This window comes from Synchiropus splendidus, chromosome 3 (assembly GCF_027744825.2).
Source record: "Synchiropus splendidus isolate RoL2022-P1 chromosome 3, RoL_Sspl_1.0, whole genome shotgun sequence".
Taxonomy (NCBI): domain Eukaryota; kingdom Metazoa; phylum Chordata; class Actinopteri; order Syngnathiformes; family Callionymidae; genus Synchiropus; species Synchiropus splendidus.
The window spans coordinates 21,792,969-21,819,154 of record NC_071336.1 but is presented as its reverse complement, the minus strand read 5'-3'; the positions used below and the strand labels follow the sequence as shown (position 1 = coordinate 21,819,154).

General features: G+C 43.0%; 2 protein-coding genes across 3 annotated transcripts; both read right to left on the bottom strand.

Annotated features, from left to right (window-relative positions):
- Positions 1-735: 735 nt before the first annotated feature.
- Positions 736-4,628, bottom strand: si:dkey-73n8.3 (uncharacterized protein LOC100150965 homolog). 2 transcript variants are annotated; one of them, XM_053859633.1, is made up of 8 exons: positions 4,571-4,628; positions 4,291-4,319; positions 4,065-4,180; positions 3,634-3,789; positions 3,469-3,573; positions 3,185-3,394; positions 1,754-1,946; positions 736-1,046 (listed from the first exon to the last, which is right to left on the bottom strand). In XM_053859633.1, exons 2-8 carry the CDS (start codon positions 4,302-4,304, stop codon positions 944-946), a joined length of 897 nt encoding a protein of 298 aa, XP_053715608.1. In that variant the 5' UTR covers positions 4,305-4,319; positions 4,571-4,628; the 3' UTR covers positions 736-943. The 2 variants fall into 2 exon arrangements, with proteins under 2 accessions (XP_053715608.1, XP_053715607.1); XM_053859632.1 differs by lacking the exon at positions 4,571-4,628 and having other exon boundaries at positions 4,291-4,390.
- Positions 4,629-6,387: 1,759 nt separating this feature from the next.
- On the bottom strand, positions 6,388-23,803 carry tnfrsf11a (tumor necrosis factor receptor superfamily, member 11a, NFKB activator). Its single transcript, XM_053859631.1, has 10 exons — positions 23,434-23,803; positions 18,978-19,056; positions 18,594-18,719; positions 17,532-17,678; positions 17,372-17,462; positions 17,222-17,298; positions 15,852-15,959; positions 15,740-15,789; positions 14,790-15,633; positions 6,388-9,580 (listed from the first exon to the last, which is right to left on the bottom strand). The coding sequence occupies exons 1-10, from the start codon at positions 23,506-23,508 to the stop codon at positions 9,312-9,314; spliced, it is 1,866 nt and encodes a 621-aa protein (XP_053715606.1). The 5' UTR covers positions 23,509-23,803; the 3' UTR covers positions 6,388-9,311.
- Between the last annotated feature and the right edge of the window lie 2,383 nt (positions 23,804-26,186).

Sequence of the window (26,186 nt, the reverse complement as noted above, 5' to 3'; positions counted from 1 at the left end):
ACGATGGTGCCAATGCTCAACAAAAGATCAGGACACTGCGAGTGAGCGTAAGGACGCGCTGTTGTCTCTGCAGCGTTTGCTGTCTCTCCTCTCCTTTCAATCTTCGTCCTTACTACAACTACAACTACTTAAAGTACCACCGCACGATTGCCGTCTGTAGAATCCTATAACCATGATGTGTGATACACTGTCATCAATTAAAATGGTGGCTTTTGTATTACTCCAAACTTTTTATTGAGGACTTTTGTTTCAGCCACAATAACAAAACATGTATAAAACGGTCATTCAAAAATCTTTCTCATTTGCCACTAGACATATATATTTTTTTCTAGTGTTACTCATCATTTTTACTTTATTCATGATTAATTTATTGCCTCATTAACGCCACATTTATATTTTTGTGTGCTTTGCCCATTAATGTTGACTTAAAACAGAGGGCAATTCAATTCCTCATGGGGCCACATTATATTCTATGACTGTTGTGGAGCTAAAAGGACAGAAAAGTCTACTTAATATGCATCGACTAGATCCATCACTACTATTTAGTGCAAGTAGCACACAATTTGATGACATTCTACTGCGACTACTTGCAATATATAGTGGTAAATTTAATCTCATACGTCATGAAATACAACTATCAATTCTATCGTACTGCTAATACAACCTAACAGCTACATCTCTTCCTTCCACAAGTACTTGATCACTCCATAGTCTCTACTCATGACACAACAGTGGCTTCTGTCATACAAAAAAAACCCCAAACAAACAGTATGTTGATTACAAACCACTCAAAACATCTTTCATTTAATTGATGAATCACAATTATATTTATTTTTGATTCTACTCTCTTTGTCCCCATTACATTGTTTCATTAAAACATCATTTAAGCTTCATGTTTGTACCATATTCTGACTGATGCAACGCTCTCGCTGCTCGCCACTCTTCATTTCCAGCGGATGCCCAGCAAGTGGCAGCTCACTGCCCACAGCTTGAGGGCCGTGCCATCATCCTGACCCGCTCTGCAGCTGCTGGACCTGGCACAGTCCCTGTGGTCAGAAGAGAAGTGAGTCACTGCGATTCTTGCTAAGAAACATCTCTCCACGGCCGTCATCTGCTTACATTCTCGTCGCAAGGATGAAAACTTGTAAGGTCTCAGGAGAGGCCGTGTCTTCTTACAGTTCCAGGTCTGCCTGGTGCTGTTTCATGACTAGACCTGCACTGATTTAAAGGTGTGATCCTGCCATGATGCCCGTCGAAAGTGTGTAACACAGCAGCAGCTCTACTTTTGAGGTATGACATATCTCTGACAGAGACTTAAAATAAGCCACGGAATTCTGCCACACAGTGTCTGTATTCAACCATGAACTTCACCTGGCTGTTACCTGGTTGTTATCATGTGACACTGAAAAGCCACCAAAACATACATGCATTGTCAGTTAACCAATGCTTAGTCCTGTTCAGGGTTGTGGGGAGTGCTGGAGCCTATCCCTGCAGTCATTGGGCGGGAGGCAGGAATACACCCTGGACAGACTGCCAGTCGATCGCAGGGCACACACCCCATTCAAACGCACACCTTGAGGTGGTTCTAGAGTGTCCAGTTAAACTAGCGAGCATGTCTTTGGACTGTGGGAGGAAACCGGAGAACTCGGAGAAAACCCACACACAGGGAGAACATGCAAACTCCATGCAGAAAGGCCACCGGTCCGACCCTGGAATTGAACCCGCAGTGTGGCCCCAAGGCACCAAAACTTACTTGTAAAATCCTCCCGTCAGCATCTGCTGTTCAGGGGTCACAACACAGTAGATGGTGGTGTAGGCTCCTTCTGCAGACGTCTTGATGAGGAAGGCAACCCTTTTAATGAATCTAGCTACGGGGCGCCGCATATGCCTTGTGATGTCACTGTTGACTGGACCAGGGTCCACTGCATAAGCCATCACTCCGAGAGCTGGGAATTACAAACCACAGCAGCGACCATTAAGTACAAATAGAGCAGAAGTAAGTGGTGACGTGGCTCCAGAAGATCGTGGGCAGGAAAGCATCTCATTTTAGATGTAATGTGAAGGCATCCTCCATGTGTGCTTTTCCCTCCGCACTTCCATGCAGATTTAAGCAAGTGGATAAATTTGTTTAATAATTTGTTGTCAAGTATATTTGTTTCCAGATTCACGATCCTTCTGTCAGCCAGCACACATTGCACCTGGGTCTGATCACATAGACAGCCATGACAAAGTGCGGACAGATTCCCAGGATACCCAAGTGTGAATTGAATAACATCACTTGAAAACAATGGGACAACAGGGACATGTCAGTAACAAGGACTACTGTTTGGTGTGTTTACTTTCTCCTTGTATCACACGTTTGTGACTTCGACCATGTCTGACAAAATTACATACAACATTTATGAGTATGTTATTACTTCTTCTTAACAAACAACAGTCGACTAGCATCCAGGCTAGTGTTAACATTGATATACCACTAACAGAGTATCACAAAAATAGTGGCGAAGCCATCTTCAGCTGCGCCCATGTCTTCTCCGTTGGTTCACCAAACAAAGTACGATTATCAGCGTTGATGCAAAAGGTTGCGAAACGTATGTTCTAAAACGTATTGAACTCTCGATAAACAGTAAACAAAACAAACCACTGCAGCCGATGACATTGTCTTATGCGTGACGTAAGTAAAGCGCAACATCATGAAGTGTTGTGCCAATTTTTAGGGACGCCAGTCACTTCTCACGTCGTCGTTGGGGGACACTTCATAGTGGAGGTGCTGGTGTTAAGGGTGAGAAATGGGAATGGGCCTATGTATATTCAATTTTCAAACATATAAAATGCCACTTTTTTTCCCCTTATTTTCCATGTTGTGTAATTCCAGTTTTGTTTTTTATTTATTTATTTTCTGTTTTCATTTCCACGTTAATTACGAATTTTGGCCACTGGCGGAATTCCATACAGAAGATCTGGAGGCTAAAAAAGAGTGAGTGAGTTTGTCATCCTGCTGTCACAATAGCTGCTCTTAACCGTGGCCGAGCATAGTGTATGTTGTCATGAATGAAGCATTGGCCCGAGCTGTTCCTGCCCAGAGCAGTTGTGGTCAAAACATGAGACTCTCACACTGGAGCGGGTGCAGATCAATTTCACATGCTGCGTCAGTGACGCTGTGAGTGCATAACTGTGTGCATACCTTCCGTCCTTTTAGCCAGCTCTCTGGTGAAGAGCACGTTGGCCAGCTTGCTCTGTGCGTAGGCCCTGACAGGGTGATAGTTTTTATCTCCACTCAGGTCGTCGAACTGGATTTTACCCATCGCATGAGCTCCGGAGGACAAGTTGATGACCCGAGATGGTGCGGAATGCTTCAACAGGTCGAGCAGCAGGAAGGTTAGGAAGAAGTGTCCTAAAAACAAAACAAAACTATGGCATCATCAATGGGTACAGATGAAGCTGCTCATCTTATAGCAACTAAATTACCCAAGTGATTCACTCCGAACTGCATCTCAAACCCATCGGCAGTCGTGGCGTAAGGACACATAGCAACTCCAGCGTTGTTGATCAGGAAGTGCAGAGACTTTTCAGCTGAGAGCACAGGTCTGTCACTCAACTCTCACTCGTATATCAGAGGTCTGTGTCACTCACTGTTGTAGATCTGCTCTGCAAACTGGCAGATGGATTTGGTGTCGGCCAGATCCAGATGCCTGGCGACAACCTTGGCTTCTTTCACCTGCCTCATGATGTCACGGGCTGCCTGCTCACCTTTGGCCATTTCCCGACACGCCAGGATCACCCGGGCTCCTGTGGAGACACTGAGCAGCTTTCATTGTTCGGCGCTGCAGTCGGTTAAAGCCCTTTGTTTTCCATTGATTTCCACTCTTCAACCACTTGAATTTTATTTTTTATTTTAGTTGCCCAACTTGTTGTAAATAGAATTCATTTATTTATACATTATCTAAAATAAAATTTCAATAATTACATGAAACCGTTTGTCTTTTAGATTATCTTTTTTACTGATGCCACAAGCACATTATTTCAGCTGTTTATATCTATGATCTGGAAAAAACAAAACCTGCCTCTGCCAGCCAGGTCCATGGCGGTTTCTTTGCCAATCCCTGTATTTGCGCCTGTCACTATAGCAGTCTTCCCATCCAGACGGACATCGGAGGACCATTTTGGGATTAAAAAAGACCTCAAAGACATTGGAAGAAGAGCAAAGAAAATGTATTCATAAAACAAGATGCAACAATCGCAAGCTGTTACATAAAGATATGAACTCCCTTAAAAAAGAACTCTTCTTACCTGATCGCTTGCATTTCTGCTCAGTATTTCTGTGATTTTATTTTCAATAAATTCCAGAAAATTGAGGAGATGTAGTCACCAAAAGCCACGAAAGGAAAATGAAGACTCATTTGCCTTTTTACACACATATATCATCTGAAGACACAAGTTCCCTTCTGTTGGCAACCAAGTGTCACTAATCCATTACCAGAGATTTTTTTTTAACAAGTATCTTGTTCGATCATCACATGCTTTAGCTTAAGGAGATCAAAATAGTGTTAGATGGTACTGAAAAAGATACAGAGCATCTTCATCTCAGCAGCCACCTCCTGACTGCACACTGTGTTTCTGGGTAGGAATAGAAAACGGGCCCTCAGGGCTGGGGAAAGTTCAACTTGTTATGTCAGCAGTGTGCAAACCACGAGGGGCTAGATGGAGACATGATATGCATTTTTGGGGTGGGGTGGGGGAATTACAATATTACAATGTAACAACAAAAATTGAGCTTTGAAAAAAATTCAATATCAGTGACGCACTAGTCCTAAATATTCTTTGAAATAATGCAGTTACTGTGAATGGCTGGATACCCCTTTGATGGCTTTGCGTCCTTCCCAGCTACACCTAGAGGCTGTGTCAGTCAATTGGAGAGACAGACTCTTTTTATTTGTAGCTCAATTTCCTGTTTTGAGCATGCACAGAGTACAGAGTGGAAAATGTCACGAAGACAAGGCTAAGAAATCGAGGACAAGAAATGACACCGGCTGCACCAGCGTGATATGACGCTGAAGTGACGCTAACTCCCTCCCGTTCAGACTGTAGATGACTTGGACTCCACGTCCAATTCTCTCCCAGCTAATTGTTCCTACCAGCAGTGGCATGAGTGGAACGCCCAAACACCTGAATAGCCGTCAACAATGAAAACTTGGATGTGCCGTTTGCAGAGATGTTATGGCACGCCTGCTTAAAGCTGGTCATTGTCTGTCCTTATGATGGGTTTGTGGACCAACATCAAAGGACACTGATACTAAACGGTCGATGTGGTCACTTCTCTTATAAGCTAGGGCTGCGTCCTTTTAAAGAGCAATAGCTGCAGGTGTGAAGATGTGAAGTACCTGGTGGACACCAGCCCCGGGGAGCGCCCCTGCTGGCCCTAGTATAGTTTGCACACTGTACGTCAGTGTAACATTAGTTGTATCTATTTTGCATTCATATAAAGATCGGTCTATGATGACATTTATGTTTTTATACACTACATTCTGAAGCTGACGTCAGCCATCAAGTTTGTCCTTAATAAAAAAGGAGACAATGTAGCTTGAGCATCTCGAATCATCTCACATCATCCTACATCAAAGGAAGCGTGCACTAATCCTGAAGCTTCATCAACCATGAAGCTGATGTTACAGCGTCAGAAGGTTCTGCAGCTGAAGCGACTGGGGTTTCAGCTCCTCGCCTCGTCGGATTCTTTGGTGGTTTCCGAAGAAAGTTATACCGGATCTCATCTCCTGTCTGCCGCTGTTAACTCCTTTCATGGGAGCTTCATCTGAGGCCAAGCATTGAGTTGATCCAAAATTACTGGACTGTAGCGTGTTCATGCTTGTGCAATCTTGTATCTGGGATGAACCACCAGGGTGCAATGTTGCAGAGGCACGCTCAATCCTCGAAGTTCAGCTGTGTAAAAATGACTTCCTGTTTTCACGGACCAGCAGACATTCATAAACAAACCACTTCTGACCCAAAACTGGTTCTAAATCAGTTCTGCCCGTCCCTCTCATGTGGTGTGTCGCAGCGCCGCTGGAGTCTGTGCTCACAGATGCTCACCATCCCTCGGCCTGATGAAAGAAGTCTTGTCTTTCAGCACTGGGCACAAACCTTAGCAGCCTCCCAACAAGTGCAATTAACCCGACCACAAGTCCAGAAGTCAAACCTTACAAACATGTCCGCGTCAGATAAAAGAGGGCAGCATGGCTTCAAAGATGCAAAATAGTATTTAATTTCAATTTAAATAGATTCTTTGGTCAGGCATTGTAAAAATGCAGATTGATATGTACATTCTGATGCATACAGATCCAACCGGGCCCATTTAATGTCCAGAGTGTGCGTCGGAAGGGCAGCGTTCACTTTCAAACACACAAATATACAACAAGCTGATCACAAATCTGACCGAGACAGACATCTAAAGAGAAATGATGTGTTTCATTTGACTTTATCAAGGCTTCCACACACACGTAGAGAGAGAGGGGGGGGGGAGAAAGATAACAACATCTCACTTTTAGACTCTTGAATTATATAACCTGTTTAGAAATATTTGTTTTCATGTATTTTGTGTAATAAGCTCAGAGGCAACACATTATCGCCAGTATCACAGTATTTAGTGATACCTATCGTATTATTTTGTGATTTATTTTATTTCTATTTTGTGATTCATCCTGCTGTTTTGCAATACACATTGTGTAAAAATGCCACAAGTTTGCCCTTAAACTGTTTCATGTTCTTATGTTCAGGCAATAAAGTGATAATATCATGAAATAACATAATATTACAAAATAAAGTGATATGTATCAGGAAAAAAAAGGAGTAGCAAATCACAAAATAACGTGACGTTGATCCAAAGATAGTTTTGCTGTTTGCAGCTCTGAGCTTCCTTAGTATTGTGTTGTAAAACACCTGGAAAATTGGAGTTCCCAGGCAGCCAGAGAGGAAAAGTCAAGTCTCTTCTGCCACCATTATGTCAACCTAGTCACTTTCTTCAGGCTTTGACTGCTGATCCTCAGTGAGAACTTAAGGTCAGGTGTGAATGACGCTGAAAGAAAGAAAAACTAAATGGGTCATCCCAACATGGTCTCATAAAATAAAATTCAAAATGGCTTAATTGTCGTTATTATATTCTCGTATTGAAGTCAAAAGAAACCATAACCATAACAGAATCTCAATTCTCAAATTAAATAAAAAAATCATTTTGAATAAAATATGCTCATTTAAACATCTGCCATGAAGTGAATCTGTTGCTGAACATGAAGTATCATCGTTCTTGAAGAACTTTTTTTTTTTTCAGCACAAAGTCATCGAGTGCATTAAGAACTTCATGGTATGACGTCTTTTTGACGTGAATAACAGTAAAAGATTGGATTTTAAAGTCCTTTTACCGGCACACAATAGCTTCCACATGGTGGAAATTTAGTTTGTGGGAAAGCCTACCAGTCATGCTCATTTGAAAACACCCAATTCCAGTCGATCAGATTTCATATAGTAAGTGAAAACATTTAGTCACTGATCGAGGCCATAGCTCTCTCCAACAAAACGGTCATGGAAACTTAATATATCAAACAAGCAGGAGCTGGATGGAAAAGGAAACACGAAAACAGAGAAATATTGTGTTAGGCGAAGGAAGAGCGGTCGATCATTAAGAATCATAGACTGCTACAAATATTGGAGAGTCTGAGATTGTTCATCAGAAATGTAGCTCTCCTCACTCAGTGTGTGTCTAGTGATAGTAATAAAGCATGACAGTTGGGGAAGCTATCTATGCCCACTTCGATTGAGTTACGTTTTTTTTTTTTTATTCATGAGGAGATAATTAACCAGAAGGTGGTTGTTTGTCAGGTACGCACTGATAAGCTGCGCAGCAGATGTGTGCGGTGCTAACTGCTCTCTGGAAAAACTGGTTTGAGAAGCGCAAGTGGAACAAAGAAAACTGCCATTAAACAAACTCACACAGAAAAAAAGGAAAGTTGAGAAAGTGCAATTGAAGAGTAGCTTCATTTGAAAAGTCCCAAAATAAAGTAGAGACAAGAAGGAAATTGACACACAGAAATAAATGAAGAAAAAATAGGAGATTCTTGTTCTTCCCTCACTGGTAGCGCTGCCACCAGCTTGTCCTTATGTTTGTTTGCTTGCAACTAGCAAAATTGTTATGTGTGGCCTGACACACAGAAGGATTTTCAAAAATGTTTAGACCCCCTACCCCCTAAAAAAGTCAGATTGATCATTATATCTACGACGCGACCTGATAATCTCAACACACCACACAGAAGGAGTTCATCCCAACGCAGATCGAGGAGCTCCTCCTCCCACCCAGAAATCTTGTGAGCTCACGTGATGAAACGAAACATCACTTTATTGCGTAAGAAACACAGTAATCACGCAAAATAAACACACAGCGAAACTTGCGCGTATTGCGCAGACCTCTGAAGGAACGCACCGCGTGAGGACGGCTGCGGATTGGAGTGAGATTCACTTCTCATGAATAAAAAAGTTATTTTTTGTCACCAATTCAATAGACAACTTTCACAACTCCCTTCTGTGATTCCTTGTGTCTCTGTCAGAGCTACTCCTGACTGGATGCAGTCCAGTCCATGCCACAGTTCAAGTTGTAAGCGATCGTCTCTCCCTACATACATAAAATTTTGGGTAGTGAGGATTGAATGTGTTTTAACATTTGCAGTCGACTGCACCAATCCTTTATTGAGTGGATTATCAAGACAAATTCACTCTTAACACACCTCAGACATAAGTATTCTTTTATAGGATAAACCTATGAGAGGCCATTTACCATCCTTGTAACTTGGGACCTCCTTACTGTGCATGAGTTTGGTGAGTGTCCATGGAACAACATACTTATGCTTGAGACTTTTGACCTGTCACATAAATCAGAAATCGGGTGTTGATTTCTGCCACACATACTATCGGTATTTCCCTTTTTTTCAGTTTTTACTCACAATAGCTTGAGATGTACATGTAGATTCTGTATTGTCAAACTTGACTTCTATGTTTTCAGGCGCAAAACATTGATTAAAACCTCAAGGTTTGGGATGTCAAAGTCCAAATCCCACATAGAATTTTCAGCAATAGAATCCAGGGAGTTTCCAGTTAAAAAAATGAATGCAGCTTTTCACTCTTGGCCGACAAGCACTTGCAGAGAGATGCCAGAGACAAAGTTCACTGGTTCGTGAGTGAATCAGATTCACACAGAAGTCTTTCCTTCTGAGTCAGTGACTGATTTTTTGAAGCGTTCTCACTCTTAGATGTACGTGGATGCGTTCTGCTCACTTCACTTGCACTAAATGTTCCATCACTTCCTGGATGGGCAGAGTCTGGTCCTGCAAAGAGTCCTGTATTGTTCTGGTGCTGCTCTGAGAAAACAGAGCCGTCTCATTGGCCTCTTCTTGCACTGGGCTTCCGAAATCGTCGTCACGCCCCGCGCCGTCGCTGCCCAGGGACATCTGGCTCACGTAGACCACAATGACGTCACCGCTGAAGTTCATCACCTGGCCACTGGAAATGAAGGTGGTGTTGTGGCTCCCTGACACCTGACCTGAGCAGGAAACACAGATTAATGAGGACAGAAATAGAAACGGATCGGGAGAACAGATGAGTCAGGGTTATTGCTTCAACATGTGATGGTGTTTCTGTGGTGTAGCTAAGGAAGAGGCAGGCCTGGTCTCATGACTCCTGACGTAAGTGCAGAGGGGCCTCGCTGATGACTCCGGAGTGGGTGTGATGACCAGGCACGGTCACCACAGAAAGGCCACATTGTGACCAACATATGCGATCACTTTTCCTTGAACTTTCCTGAGCTTCTGCTGTGAGAAACAAGAGATTTCTGAAAATAAACTTGGTTTAATACAAGTCACTTAAAAGCATGTCTGGGGTCTGTTTCGCAACATCATCTGCATTTTACTTTAACCTTCATGGCCCCTGAAGTTACGACTGTACTGACTTCATTTCAAGATTTATTGTTTAAAAAGTTAGAATGAATGCTCCTTACTTATTACTTTTGGGATTAAAAAAAAGGTGGATTATGTTGAACATCAACATCCAGTATAACTCAGGGAACGGGGGCCATGTCTGACCCATAAAATCAATCTAAGTACAGTAGCCTACAAGTGCTTAAAAGACAAATACTTCCCAGAATACAAATGAAACAGGGGCCAAACACATTGCACGTCAGTATGACACCTCAGCAAAACCTGACACAAGGGGTTCAAGTTTTGCTGTTTAAGAGGCTGCTTTCCTGCGAGCAGAGATCATTCTGTCAAGCTCAATCTATAGTCGTGAAACTTCCAAAATAGAAAACTTGATGCAGATGAAAGGTTGGAAAACAGACGTATGTTTGCGCCTCAAGGGGAGAAGAGTGTTGTGACTCTGTGGTGAAGGAGAACAATTTAGGTACTTAGACAAGAACCACAGAGCTGTGTAATGCAATCACATTCTGCTTAGACTCTTATTTCCTGAGACTCCGTTTTTCTCTTTTCTTTTTTTTTAATTGTTCGGCCTCCATATTGGGCTCGATAGGTTGTGTTTAAAATTGACAGCCCTGATCTGAACCCAGATTCTTGGGCAAATATAAAACATGGAGTTCAAGTTGCTTCATACTTTCGATGTGAAAGGAAGTTCATTTTGTGCTGACAAGTGCACCGACCAGTGACACACAATGACAACATGACTGGACTGGACTTGCATATATGTGATACAGTGGCCCTTCTCACCCTGGTCATGGACTGTTTGTTCCTCTTCCCTCTGGCAGGAGGCTACGGTCCATCCAGACCAGAACCTCCCCTCACATGAACAGCTGCTTCCCCTCAGTCATCAGACTGTTAAATTTGTGATCAGCCTTTGTTATTTTATTTTATTTTATTTTATTTTATTTTATTTTATTAACAGCACTTTATTTCGAAACACTTTCCTAGTTGGTGGGACCCCCGCTGACCATGGCAATAAATTCTATTCTGATTCTGATTCTGATTCTGATGAGACAAACTGGGTCGGAACCGATGAGTTTGACCTTGAAGCTCTGTTTTTTGTTCGTATACTAGTGAGTCACAGACGAAGGTAGCATGGCCCCATGTTAGCCTGCACCTCACTGCACGCTCCGGTGTTTACTATTGGAAACTCACACCAGATGATCTCAAGTTAGCAAAGACCCATTTTGGTGTTGTCAGCATCGTCAAACTCAAGTGAAATTTCACCTTCACTACTCCTTTGGCTTTTTTAGAAAACGACTGCTCCCATTCTTTTTTCTTTAACACACGCTCACATGTCCAGCTGTAGATGTTCCTCATTCACAAATGAGCATACACGCATGTAGTAGAGCACCGTGATCGGCTTGCTCAGGGTGTCTTTGTGTGTGTCCATGTGTTCCCACTCTGACATCCCTTTCCCAGAAAACCAGACAGAGAATTCTGGCCGAGGAAAAATGTCATTTAACCACAAGTTTGAAAACAAAGCTCACTGGAATCTGCTTTCTTCTGCTGTTTATCCCTCTTTAAAACCGACAGCGGCAATGATACAGTCTACTGGACGGAGTGAAAAAAAAATTGAGAATGAACCCGATGAGATTCTATTCTGAGTTCCATATGAAGGGAAAACCACACATTTTCGCAACTTCTCTTTAACATTTCTTCATGCTACAGATGCAGTTACAATGTAAACAAGTATAAAGACAGCTTGAGGAGAGGGAGTCAAGCACACATCCCCGCTGTCAGTTCTTTTTCTTCTTTTAAAATTAGAAATAGAAATAGTTTTGACAATCCAATCTAGCTCACTTCATCGTTCACCTTTGACCCAACTTTGTTTTTTAAAGTAACATAGTCACTATTTTGTTGTGCACAGGTCGTCTCAGACTGAGCCCGAGACCATCATCTTCATTCCTCTGCACTGAGAGCCCTCTAGTGACAGAGTGTACTGCCATGAGTGCGGTTGCAAAAAATTAAACTCCTGCGGTCAGTGTTGATGTCAACATATTCCAGATTTTTACCAAACGCAAGAGTATTGCTGTTGCAAATTAGTCATCGAATGTCTGAATCTATCTGCTGGATCCCTAAATCTGTTATTCATCAATCGCTGATTGAATTTCACACTGTCTATGGAACCAAGAATCTCATGCGAAAGCACGAGAGCCGCCCAGCTTCCTTCATTCCTTCATTGGAAAATGGTGACCGATACCATTAGTAATGACTTGCAGTCTAAGTTTACTATGTCTATTATCAATGGCATGTTATAGTCAAGACCACCTAACCTGAGACCAAGACAGAGACCAAACTGAATACAGACCAGACTACTGGTTTGCTTCAGTGATAGCAGTACAGTTCTTGATTTATTTGCAGAAGACACTGGTGGCGCCCCTCATTGGCCTTGGTCTCGACTATAGCTCTACTTGGTAAACAATACCGTAATATCCCTTTAATTAGCACAGCACAAGATTAAATATAATTTTTAAAACATTATATTGTGACTTTTTGGGCGATGCTCTAATAATAATAATTTGTGGTACCTGCCTCAAAAAAAGAGAAGATAAACAAATCCCGCATTGAATGGAAACAATAAAGCTCTTCATGTTTCAAGAATCAATTGCTTATCTTTATTATTATTAAATTTAAATGGTATATACAGTACCACATACAGTGGTACCTAGGTTCTCGACCACAATCTGTTCCAGAAGGCCGTTCCAGAAGCGAATTGTTTCGAAATCTCAATCGATTTTTCCCATTACAATGAATGGAAAAAGAAATAATTTATTCCAAGCCTTAAAAAGGCTTTTGTAGGAGTGAATGTAGAGTGTCTGCTGCAGGTGCGCTGTTCCTCTATGTGTGTGGCCGCTGCATGTGGGAGGGGTTGCTGAGTGAGTGACGTCTCTCCAGAAGTGAAGAGGTGCCCGGTGCGTGTCCAGCTCTGAATGTGCGCTTCTGTGCAGTTTGGCTGTGACAAAGTCATAAACCAAGTCACGCTCTGTCCCAGACTCGCCTCATCCCTGTCCCAGCTCCAGCCCACAACAGGACATCAAACCCTGGAGTGCGCGCTCCAGCCTCAGAGGTGTCGAGGAGCACCTCCCCTGTGACAGGAAAGGTTTTACACCTCAATATGAAGAAAAAACAGTAAGTAAATGTAGCTAGCGGGACACGTCTGCATACAGAGGCTGCGTCATGCACAATAACAAAGCGTGTCATGGGTCAGCTGATCGGTCCGTGCACGTTATGTTTTTCCTTTTTTCGGGGGCGTTCGAGTTCTGGATTTTTGTTCGAAATTCGAAGCAAAAAAATCCCGAAGGTTCGGGACATTCGAAAACCGAGGTACCACTGTATCTCATTTTTCATATCCGTCCAAAAATCTACAAGAGATATATCTACTGCAAAGTAACTGATCTGTATCCATCTGCAGAGATTCCACTGTGCAAAAACAATGATTTGATCAGTGTTTTTCCACCTTTTTCAAGCCACGGCACACTTCGTTCATTGAAAGAATCCTGAGGCTTCCCACCAATGGTACTTCAGGCAAAGCACAATTGTGCTTATTCGCAAGTCCTGTCGAAAATCCCTTCCATTTTGTGAAAATTAGAGCTACTCACACTATGCCATTTTGGCAGGCTATTTGCTGGTACAAATTGTGGAAAATCAGTTTGCTTAGAAATGTTTCCATAAAGGGCTGGACAATATGGTTAAAATACATCATGATTTATTTTATTTTAAATAACTGTTTCAATTTCATCACAATGTCTTTTGCATAATTTTATTGTAGTCTGTAAAATTTCTAGACATCTGTCTGCCGAGGAACACATCATTGTTTTGTGAAGGTATGCAGTCACATTAGAGGATTTAAAACATTCATCAGGTTTATTTGTTGGATATATAAGTTAAAGAATCATAATGACTTCAGTTTGGTAATACAGAATGTCAATTTCAAAACTGGGTTAGACAAGCCTCAGGATGCGTGGTTGCAAAAAAATGGAGCTGGAAACTCATGAAGCATCAGATTCCATGTGCAAATACAGTACACTACCCAGTTTCAAGTGGTTTCGGCCAATGCCAGTGGGTAAACAAGAGGAAATGGGGAAAAGCTCTGGCTAAAAATGTCTTTTGAAGGTGGTCAGGTGAAACCTCTGATTCACCTTTTAAATAAATGTACGGGAAGTTTAATCCCTTGTTGATCTTGAGCGATGCAGTGTGTAATTAAAGAAGCCAGTCATCGACAAGAGCCGAGAAACTTTGCTGAGTTAGTTTAGTGCTGGCTGGAGCAGGTTATAGACGTGTTACTCAGCCTGCACACATCTTTCCTCTATTGAAGCTGTGGTTGCTTTGCATAAACCAAGGGACTCTGGGTAAACAGGAGCTTGGTCACCTCACATACTGTCCCTTGTATGTTTCAGTGTGGTTCTGGCGGTTCAGTCGCTCCTCAAAACACAAAAGGCCTCTTCCTCAATGGCCTCTGTGTGGTCCAAACCATTGATGGATGTTGTAAACTATCTCGGTAACTAGTAGGGTGCTTAAAGGAGTTATTCTTGGTCAGGGGTCAGAAGAAACATTTTTGTTCCACATAACCTGGTTTGATAACAGAATGCTTCATTAACCACAGCCATGTTATTCCGAGGCAGATCCAGAACTAATGAAGTCAAATGTGCTGTGAAAACCATCTTGGAGTCTTAAACTTTTGGATGATCAATTGACTTCTGTGAAACAGGGCAGATAAAGTTCAGGAGTGAAACCACGAGAACAGATTCTCCAATCCTGAGCTGCTCAGTATCGACTCACCTGAGGTAAGATTTGGATCTGCCACTTGACTCTGAAGGCTTTCCGGTCGATAATCAAGCTCAGAATCCTCGGACAGGAGCTTGTTCCCTCCGCCGTCCTGCCAGGAAAGTCCCTGTCCTTTTTCCTGGCTGGTGACGGAGAGGGTCTTCTCTGTGTAGAGATCCCCTAATGATGCTGACATGGTGTGAGGGGCCGGTGAGATCATCCTCGAGGTCCTACTGGACCCACTTGAGTCTGTGCAGAATCCTTCCCGTGAATCTGGAGGTGCAGTCATCAGTTCTGAGCTGCATACTGGAGATTTCTGCAGCAACGGTTGGCAGAGCTCGGGGGCAGAGATTGAGACAAGACCGCTCGCGGTACACCTTTCTTGATCCCCATCATTTGGCGTTCCGTTAATACTTTCTTTTCCAGTTACTTTTTCTTCCTGATGTCCTTGTTCGTCTGCATCTAATCCTCCACAAGAGCAAGATCCAACAATTCCTGGGGTCACAGCCTGGCTACAGTCCTCATTCTCACCCACTTCTAGTGGCTCTTGCACCGGAATGCCACACACACAGGAACCAGCTAACAGAGGTGAGACACTTGTCACCACCTCATCATCTTCAGACACCTCCTCCGGTACGCTCCTCATCTCCTTTGGCATCTGTGCCACGGTTCCTTCTGTCTCAGTCATTTCCTCAGAAGGAGGCAGAGAGACCTTCACATAAGGAGCAAAGAAGGGGTACGAGCTTGGAGGCTCTACGATGAGTTTACAGGGAGCTTGGTACACAAGTTTGGTTGTTTCGCAGGGTGAGCTTTTGGGTGGTCCTGACGCTCCACTTTGGTAGAGTGGAGCCAGAGTCTCCTAGATCAACAATGATAACGCTTTGTCAACATCCTTCTACAGGTCAGAACTTTGTATCCCTAATACCTTACTGACTCATTAAGAATGCACTGAAATTCTACCCCACCTGTTGGATCCTGGTCCGCTTTAGGTTCTGAACGCAGGACCGCAGATTCACTAGAAACAAACAGGTTTTAATTTCAGCCATTCAAACACAGGGTTTCAACCGAACAACTTACCTGAAAGTAATTTGAGTTTGTCCTTATAACAGAACAGCAGCAGAATGAGAAGGCAGAGGATGGTGATGATCGACAGTACTGAGACGATGACCCATGAGGGCGCGGCACCTGAGAGAAGACAACAGTTGACAACGCTCATCTGCTTTCTCTTATCGAGTTTATTACCAGGGGTTGCCTCAAGTTAGCCTCCTTCAACTTAACCTGCCTTACACACCGCTACCATTCCTGTCCTCATTGAGTACAACCTGATGGTTGTCTTACTCTTCTTTCACCTCCTGTTCTATACTATACACTGGTGTAGCGCCATGTCTTCCACATGGCCCTGCATTGGTGATCAAGCAATTCCCACAGGAAGCTGTACTCCCCAGGTGACGGAGTCTTTCTGTGCCAGTGGAAGTTACTCTGCGTACTGGATCGAACCTGTGCTATAGATCTGCAGGCAGCTCTCCGACTAGCATTTTGAAATGCTAGACCATTCGCAAATCTTAAAGATGTTCTTCACCTTGTGTGGCCTGCACTTGGCTCAGTCCTCTGTAACTCTGATCTCTCCTGATCAATGTGGTCCGTGCGGCATGGACCAATAATTGTGTCCATCCAAATTATATGTAGGCGCTCTGTGAAGGACTGGTGACCTGTCCAGGGTGTATTCCTGCCTCTTGCCCAATGACCACTGGGTTAGGCTCCCCGCAACCCTGAACAGGACTAAGTGCTGGTTCACTGAAGATGTATGTATCTAGCAATTATGTGACTGGGAAGCTTTCGGAAGAACAGGTGACACAGTAAACCTGTGACCCGGCAAGGAATAAGTGTTTGCAGATGACTCATGAGCTTGACACTTAAAATGCTTGCTCTATTTTTGCCATAATTTCATTCAGTATGTGTGTTTCTATTCCCTCAGACAATACCTAAATTTTCCGGGCCATTATCTGAAGTGACTGCGGATTAAGAGTTGGAAGGTGACATTCAGTGGCTTAAACACTTGGAGGGGAAAGTGAATATGTTGGATGAAGAATGCTCAAGAAGCATTTACCAAGTGCCAGCTGAAGAGAACCAGTGAGGTTCATGGATGTGGTCGCGGTCAAGGTTGACATGAAGGAGGCTTTTTCAGGTTATTCAGAGTCACGTAAACATAACAAATCTAACTGTATACCATGAAAATGATCTTTCAGATGAGCGATTCTGTAGTCCCCCCCCAACACTTCTCACACTTTCTGTTTGAAATGATCATTAAATCCAGACTTCCTTTGCATGTGTACAATAAAAAACAGCCACATGTGTGTTAATAACACTCCATAAAGCCTGAGCCATGTTGTGTTTTGGTCATAACAGCAATGCATGCATCTCATACACATGGCATCAAGATGTCTTACCTGATACCGCGGGTCTACATGCAGCGTCGGCTTGGGCACTGCCAGGTCGAGCCTCCAGCTTGCCTCCGGACTTACAGCTGTCAGAAACAACACAGTTTGGGTCATTCAAAGCTCTGATGGAGAGAGTTCCAAAAATTATTGAGCACTTACTCAGTCCACTGTTTGCATTCTTTGGCGTTGTTCTCAGCTGAGTAGAAGCCCTTCTTACAGGGAGCACAGATCTTCCTTCCATTTGTTGACTCTGGGAGTCAGAGTATCAGTTGGACGTTACCAGTCACATGACATTTCCTGGCTGGAATTGATGTCTCACCAGGCTCTAACTCAAGTCCAAATCCTGGAGGGCAGGTGGGAATCTGCTCACAGTACTCGCAGTTGATCAGAGAACATTGGAAGTTAGGGACACAGCGGCACGGCTCCTCAGCCACGAGGTTCTCAGGCCTGGACATGAACCCTTTACCTGGAGAGAGCACTTACTTAAAAATGTCTGTAAAACATGACACGGATAGTCAATGCCTCTGAATCTGTGTCAGAAAGTTTCACAGATTTCAAAGCAAGTAATGCATGCATGAGCAACCTTGCTTCTGGACTTGAAACAAATGCCCCTTCAGCATTTCAGCGCCAGTCAGGTAAAACAAAACCAGAACTCATCGGACAAAAGTGTCATGAGCACTCACTGGAATAGTCAGAAAGCTTTCTACATGTGTTCTAATAAGCACAAGAAAGCCAGTTGATAGAGCCCAAAAATAAATACAACATGGAACAGACAGTGACTCATGCTTCTTTATTGGGAAACTTTATGACTCTAAGGACATAAGGATTCTTAGTTATGGTTGCTAGGGCCATCAGTCTGGTGACTTTGATCCAGGCATTTATTTCAGTGGGAGTCCCTTTTGTGGAGACACCATAGAGCATGTGGGTCAAACTCAAGCCTTACTGTATCTGGCTTGTAAGAGGATTCCGTTTGTGGAGTCACCCAAGATTCAGTTCAGGTGCACCAAAAACTAGTCTCTATCATGGCTCACTGATATTCCAGTCTTTCATGGTTTACCTTTTCATATTTAGTGTCGACAATTCAACTTCCAAAAATGGCAAAGGGTGATGCAAATCAAAGGGAAATCAATTTTCAAATGGCATTGGCGGTGGAGACCCTAACCACAGACGATGCTTTACCCACTCTCTTTTGACTTCCTGTTAGAGGTGTGCTAGCTTTTATTTTGTCAGTGACTTGGACTGTGTGATAGTGCATGACTCCCCCACTCTGATGGATGCATACAGAATGCATAAGAATTACAACAAACAAAAAACATGTCCATGTTCAGGAATGAACAATTTCATCCGCACGCTCCTTTCAGGTGACGCCACACACACGTACCTGCGTCACAAAACTTCTGCTGCAGGCAGCGAGACTCTTGCGTCCAGGTTGGCTGATATTCGCCACGGGCACATTTGATACACTTGGTCTGCTGGGAATCATTGCAGTGGGAAAGAACCCGGAATCCTGAGAGGAGAGAGCCAAATACATAAATATAGAGAACCAGGGTAATGACAGGAAATGTTAAAACCCTAATCCATGATGAAAGACGCCGCCAATTTCCGCAGAAGGGAAGGACAGTAATTCCACTAGTGTAAAACCACACGCTCATGGCAATATTTTTAGCCAAAATGTTCCTTTTTTGAACATCCTTCCTCTTTTCACTCACAACCGTCATGAATGGAAATCTAGGTGGATCGGTCATGAGGCTGATGTGACGGCTACCTGGTTCACACTTGTTGCAGCATCGATTGCCTTTGGAGTATTGTGTGCCATCACACTGCAGGGATTTGGATTCTGCACTCTGCAACAAAAAACAAAGGATCCACACACATAAATCATAAATATGGAAACCACAAATTTTTGGCACCCGCCATCCTTCTGTGATTCGTTCCATCACGCGGCACTTTGAGTGAATAATGAGACTTTCCAAGTGTTGTTTCCGGAAGCTTTAGTAGCACATGACCTTGTCTCCGTCAATCCAAACCCATAAATCTGTAAGCGACACATCGTACCAACAACAAACTACTTGTTCACAGCTGTATGAGCAGCATATTTGCCAGTTCTAAATCATTATGAAAGTGCAAAATAATTACAGATTATAAACCGTAAATAAGTTAAGTTAAATAAGTTCCACCAGCCATCCCAAAATGTGATCAGTCGGATATTGATTCAGGATCAAGTTTACCGGCTCCTGTTTGCTCGCTGTGCTCTCAATGACACAGACGATCGAGCCGCTTGAATAAACATAAGTCCCCACCTCTCTGACATTTGTACTGAACAGATCACATTTATTCAAGTGTTTGCTCATGGGATGAGAAGACCCGCGGGAATTTCCAGTGTGTTTTGATCAGATTTACCTTAAATATGTGTTTTAGGGGCAGGAGACGGTGCTGTGTTTTGGATGATGACATGTGTATTTCAAAGGGAGGAAACAATAGCTTCTCAGAATCGTGTCTTAATCGTGCGTCTCTCTCTCTCTGTGAAAGATTCATCTGTAATATTTAAAATTTGTCTTTGATCAATGACTTAGATGGCGATCCGATCACGTTTCATTTATTAAAAAAAAAAAAGTCTTGTTAAAAACCAGTAAAAGGAAAACAGTTTGGAGTTTTACCTTCTTTGATAGTTTTTATGGTCACACTTCAGATAAGGGAACTTATATTACAGTCAATGAACTTCTTATTCGCAATGTAATGGATCAAATGTAACCAAAATGTCACACTAAACAACATCATAATTACTGATTATTATCATTAATAAGATAGTAATTAGTTTATTAATAGTTAATAAGTGCTTTATTTATTTATTTATTTATTTTACTTTCGTCTGAACTTCTGAAACCAAATTCAGTAGTTCTCTAAAAACTAGATCACCTTCAACCAGAGCGCTTCTTGTGGAATGAGTCAGAGTCAGTGGTGAACCACAGAGACGCAAAAATCTTTGTCCAATGATTAAAATGCATTTGTTTGGTCTCTTGCTACACACTGAAGGACAGTAGGTCACACTGTTCTTCTGTGCACAGAACAATTCATACATTACTTTTTCAAACCGCGTTCAACATATTGGCTCTGTCTTGCTGACTATGTTTGACATCACTAGCCGACTGCATCACAGTCTGCAGACCACTATTCAACAGTCTCTTCAATGACTGATATAGTTTCCATCCTTCCATCATATATATATATATATATATATATATATATATATATATATATATATATATATATATATATATATATATACAGTAAGGAAACAGTCAGTCACACTATTGAAGATGTATGTACAGTATGTATGTATTTTTTTACTTTTAAAGGACTGATGTGCTTAACATGGTAACAGCATGCATTGTGGGTGGTCTTACTTTTCAATAGACTGTAATTTATCATTCAATTTTAAGTCAACTTTGCATAATGAAAGTGCATCCAGGTCCACGTAAAATGGCGTGCCTCCCAGGCCTCGGTTTTGAGGCTGATTTAGGACATTTCAGCAATGAAAAATGACTTTGATGATTAAGCTTATTGCTTTAATTACTTGTGCAATATTGTGTGGGAGACAGATGTACTCACACACACACACACGTATACACACACACACACCGCTCACCACTCTCGGTTAGCTTCTCACCACACTGCTGAAGTAGTGATTCTGACTGTTATGACAGAAATCCTGCCAAAGCCACAAAGGCTATAAATAAGTGTAGAACAACACAACATATAGACTGACTGCTCCCTGATATCCAGCCCTTCTCAGCACTCACTGACCCAGGACTTTACAGTGATGCAATGCAATGTTCTTTTACCCAAACCTGCTGTATAGCCACTGAAATATGATTAATCTATGCATGAATAATCTCAGGATGTGGCTGACCTCTTCATCGGATTTTCATGAAAACCCATTTCAGTGAAAGTGCAAAAGAAAAATGAGGTAAAGAAATAAATGTTCAGTTTGGTTGAGACGTAGAGGTGTGTATCGATGAGAACATCCTCTCTTCTCTGCTTCATATATCTGTCTATCTTCCGCTCGTCAACTTTAAAGTTGTCTTCTCAGCTGCGACCTCACACATCAGTCGGCCTCTTTTTATAATCTGACCGCTGAAATAATGATGGAGAGGACTGAAGCGCACACCGCAGCAATAATGAGGACCATGTGCCGCTGCGCTCCCTCAAACACGGATGGTTCCCATGTCACCAGACGGATGAGGAAGGTGAAGCAGAAGTGTCAGAAGCAGGACAGGCTGAGGCCAAGAGAGGCCAAAGGAATGTTGGGAATTGTATTTCCCTCACCGCCACATCTAAAAATTGGCCTTAACTCATCCAAGGTAAAATGTTTTGGCTGTGTAAATATAAAGCAGAGGGAAGGAGCCGGTCCACCCTATATGATTATAGGCTGTCGGGGAAGTTCAAGATAGAAAACCTCAGACTTGTTTGGTACAGTATGTAGAGACTCACACGGTATTAGAAAATAGCCAACATTCATCTGAAAAGGCTACTTTTTGGTCTGAAAACCTCAGGTGCAAATCCTGACGCCACATTCCGTGTGGCGTCAGGATTTGCATAACGGCCACAGCAGCCGGAGGCGTCGTGCCAAGAGACGCACGGTTTGACTTTTGAGGCCTGCAGGGGAGTCATGGGAAATTGCACAAGCCGATCTTTGTTTGCACCCGGATTAAATTCTTCTTTAAACGGCAAGACCCGCTGACTCAGCATACGCACAGATGCTGTATGTCTCCGCACAAACTCCTTCATTGGAGTGATAAATAATGAGTGGATGTCGGAAAACCTGTTGAGCAAGGGGCTTGTTTAAAGAGGCACCATGTGACAACCGAGGTACATCAATCGGCTCTTTGTCGCGTCGGTTATTATAAGATCCATATTCTTCTCACAAAGCTTCATTGTTATTACGTCTGTTGTTTGAAACTGTTGGACGGAGGCCACGCAGAAAACACTTTAATTGGACACCGGTGGAGCCGATTGGTTCGATTAAAACTTAAGGCTGGGAAAAGACAAAAACATTATCTTTATAGCTGAAGCTGCAAGAGGACAGCAGTCAAGCATACGAGTCTCTATATGTCACAGTCCATGAGTAATTCAGTGTTTTGATTTTACATTTGAGCGAGATTTATACCGACTAAATCCTTCAAGAAAAAGTTAAAAGAGAGCATGTTCAATGGTGCCAGAAAGGACAGCCAAACTGATTTCTATTCAAGTACAAAATCACATCAAAATCTACGACTTTAAATTGAATCTCCGACTGTGAGTTTCGTAGATTGTGCCTGCGACAGATAAGATGGCTCAACTCATGATGCCTCACGCAGACTTTTTCCTCACCAGTGAGTAATGCCAAGCTGAATCACATGACACATGTTGATCCCCCCTCGAAAACAATGTAAAATCACATGGTGATAAAACAAAAATACAATGGAAAACAGCTCATTCCATGACAAAAAAATATTTTTAGGAATAAATATGGATGCCTGCCATGACAACACATTTGGTGCATTCTCAAAAACAAGTCATCTCTGATGGCGTGTTCACAAAACTGTTCTGTTGTGGTGCTGCTGAAAGTGGAGAGGGGAGCAGCTTGAGAACCACAAAGGCTATTTAGGATTTAAAACTTCTTGCTTATGCTGTCATATAGGAACACGGTATTAGATCCAAACATCTTGAACTGATCTTGTTGCACAGACAGTGAGGTCAGATGACTGAAGAAGGGGTGAAGTGAATTACAGGAAATTCTTCAGGGGTTCAACAAGGCATTAATAATAGAGGACTGAGCAAGAGCAAGAGAAAATCTGAAGTTTCCCAGAGAGCCTCTCTCAGCTCATGACACTACTCTTTAGCTGCCGGGGACTTTGTTTTGGTATAGCAAACTGGGAATTAATCCAGCATCTGTTCCAGTCAAACGCAGTTGGTTTACGGTAAGGCAGGCAGTGACAGACGACTGGTGCCCAGCAGTCGCACCACTGCGACCACATCTTGTAAACTCCTGCACCTGGACAGAATTAACCCAAACTGCACAGACAACAATTTGTCATGAACTATTCACTTTCCTTTCTTTAAATAACAGCACAGCAGCTGGGGATTTTGGAACCTGACAGCAGATTAGCCAGCGCAGGACATGCCATCACTTTCGGAGGGTTTGATCTGGAGATACTTTTCCTTGCAAGCACCCGGTTTACCTGAGCATGAAGGCTGACTAGGATCAAGGTGATCCATCCTTGGAAAATCCAACTGGTGGAAAAGTCGAGTCTCATCTCTGAATTGTCTGTTGACAAGTTGGGCCACTTGATGGGACAGAAGATAAAATATCCAATCTGCTGTCGCTGGAGTGAATCACCTCTCCCTGGATGAGCGTATATGGCCGAGCCTGTGCGCTGAGTCAGGGGGCATTCTCACGCCTTCAGACCCACTCAAGGCAGCTCCGCGTTCCACCTTTGTCCTCCTCCCTCACCCAGTCAGCTCCACGTTGTGTTCACTGTCGCATGCAAATACTTGTAAAAAGAAGCAAAAAGCAGGAACTCCTCCCACACTCAGATGTAAAGGAGAAGTTCATCCCACCGTCCTGCCCTCTGACTTGAAGTGTGCAGTGTCCTAGCCTGACGCCAGAAATAATCTCCCAGTTGACCTCACAGGCAGACTCGTGTTGTTCCTCCCAGACCATGCGGAGAGAAAAACCACTCGACTGCCTCCAGGAAATATTTGCTCTCTGCCTCCGGGAGGGACAAGCGGGAAAAATTTGCATGGCGGTGGAGTTGACTCTGGCATGTGAGGAGAGCAAAGATGGATAAGATGACAGTTATGCAAATATCAGAAGAATGAATGGGGGTGAAGGTGTTGAGAGGAGGGGACATATGAAAGCCTGAGTCAGCCGGCTTTGATCAAAGATGGAAAACCTGAAGGTGTAAATTTCAGATTGTGAATAAATATTTACATGGCTATAAATAAACTGTTTTCTCATTCATTGTATCGCCATGTTGGATACGATCACGCTGAAGTGGTTGGCTACATGGGTACTCCAAACATTTTCCAAGGAGAGTTGCTCTGTTTATTTTGGTCTCTGAGGTGTTTTTTTTTTTGTTGAAGAGACAAACTGAAAAGTAGCTGCATGATCTGCCAGAGGAGGAAACTTGAGATCCTTTCTGCACAGACGAGGTCGCCCAGGCCAAGATGGAGAGTATTACACCCCTTCACTGTCTGAACTGTCAGCACCACGACCTGTCGGAGGACGGGGTGTTGGAAGTGCAACTCCAGATAAACATTGTGGATACAGCGCTGCACTCTGTGTGAAGAGATGGCACCGTGCAAGATTCAGGAAGGAAGTCAGTGCTTATGTTTTTGTACAAGCAGAACAGACTTTGACAGAGCTGTGATGCAGTAGGTCGAGGGTCATTTTGTTTTTCACAAGACGCTTTTTAAACTGACAAATGTCCCAGGGTTGTTCCAGATCTCACTCTCATCATCCTTGCTCAAAGGCTCCTCCAAACCGTGAGATGATTTTCCAGAAGATGTGTTTTGATGTTGACTTCTCATCTTCAATTGAGATTGAAATGTTAATCTGTTGATGGCCATAAAAATAAAGACTTTTGATGTCATCTTTTCTGAAAACTTTGCCACCCTGACCAATGCACCAGATAGCATTTTAGCTGGTCCTCATAAGGTTTTGAAGGTTAGAAACTTCAAAATAACTGGGTCATTAGCATTTGGTTTTAGAGTCCTGGTGAGGGTTCACCCTTCTTTTTGGATGGTCAGGTTTAGGGTGAGAGGCTGAGGAAAGCATTATGGCAATGAGAGGTCCTCACGAAGACATATATGCCAACGTGTGTGTGTATATGTGTTTCGTTTGAAAACAAACATCTCTCTCTCCTAAAGAAACTTACTTTATATAGCAAGTGGTGGCATGTAACAAGTTCACTGATGCCTCCAGGAACAAAGGAATTTCTTTTTCAGCTCAAACACTCCCAAAGATCCCATCGTGCCTGCCCCACTGAGGAGCGGCTTGGTGAAGAGTTCTCAACTCCAATCTCACCAAAACGAGTTGGGCTTCCAGTGGTCTGTCTTCATGTACAGTAACTGAGAGCTCCATTGACGGCTGTCAGAACAGCATTCAGATCTGGACACACCTTCCTCACTTCCAGTGCTGGTATGATACAGTGCTGTCAGTGCATTGGCTGAAATGCTCTTGATGAATTTGGATGCGTGCAACTATGACACACAGCTAAAAAGAGGTGCCCAACCCTGAGAAACATCCCTGTGGTTCACGACCGACAGCGCCTCATGACATGAGAGGCACGCCTCGGTGCACAAACTTGCATCCATCTTGTATCCAACTCCCTTTAGTCCCTTCCAATTTCTGTTCCTAATATCTTTACATCTTTTCTTGAATTTTTCGTAGGTCACTTAAAACACTTGGCCTGACTTGGCTCCCAAGCCATGAGTTTGACACGTGCTTCTGATCACTGCATGACCTCGAGACTTGGAGCAACATTTTTGTATATTTTTTATATGACGCTTTTGCAGCGGGACAAAAAAGCTGACGTGTAATGAGGATGTTAGGGTGAGTAAGTGAGGTAATAGCTGCCGAGTGACGGTGTTTCGTGGCCGGGAAGCAGCCAGAAGTGACTGAGCCCGAAAACAAACATTCTCACTGCTACACCAACATGAAGTGGACCCCCGCCGCGGAGCGCATTCTAGACTGTTACGACTGGATCCTGTTTTGATGTGTGAAAACGCCGCTTTACAAGCTAACATGTCCAGTAAACCTGCAGGTTCGTCGGTTGTCTTGCTCTAAGGCACTTAAAAAGTCAAAGTTTATGGGAAAACACAACGAAAACCTTTGATTTGTACAAGATGTTTCATGCAGCAGCTCTGATGTGGGGGTCATAACTCTGGGAACAGCAGCGAGGATTAAACATATTGTCCGCCTTAAAATTAA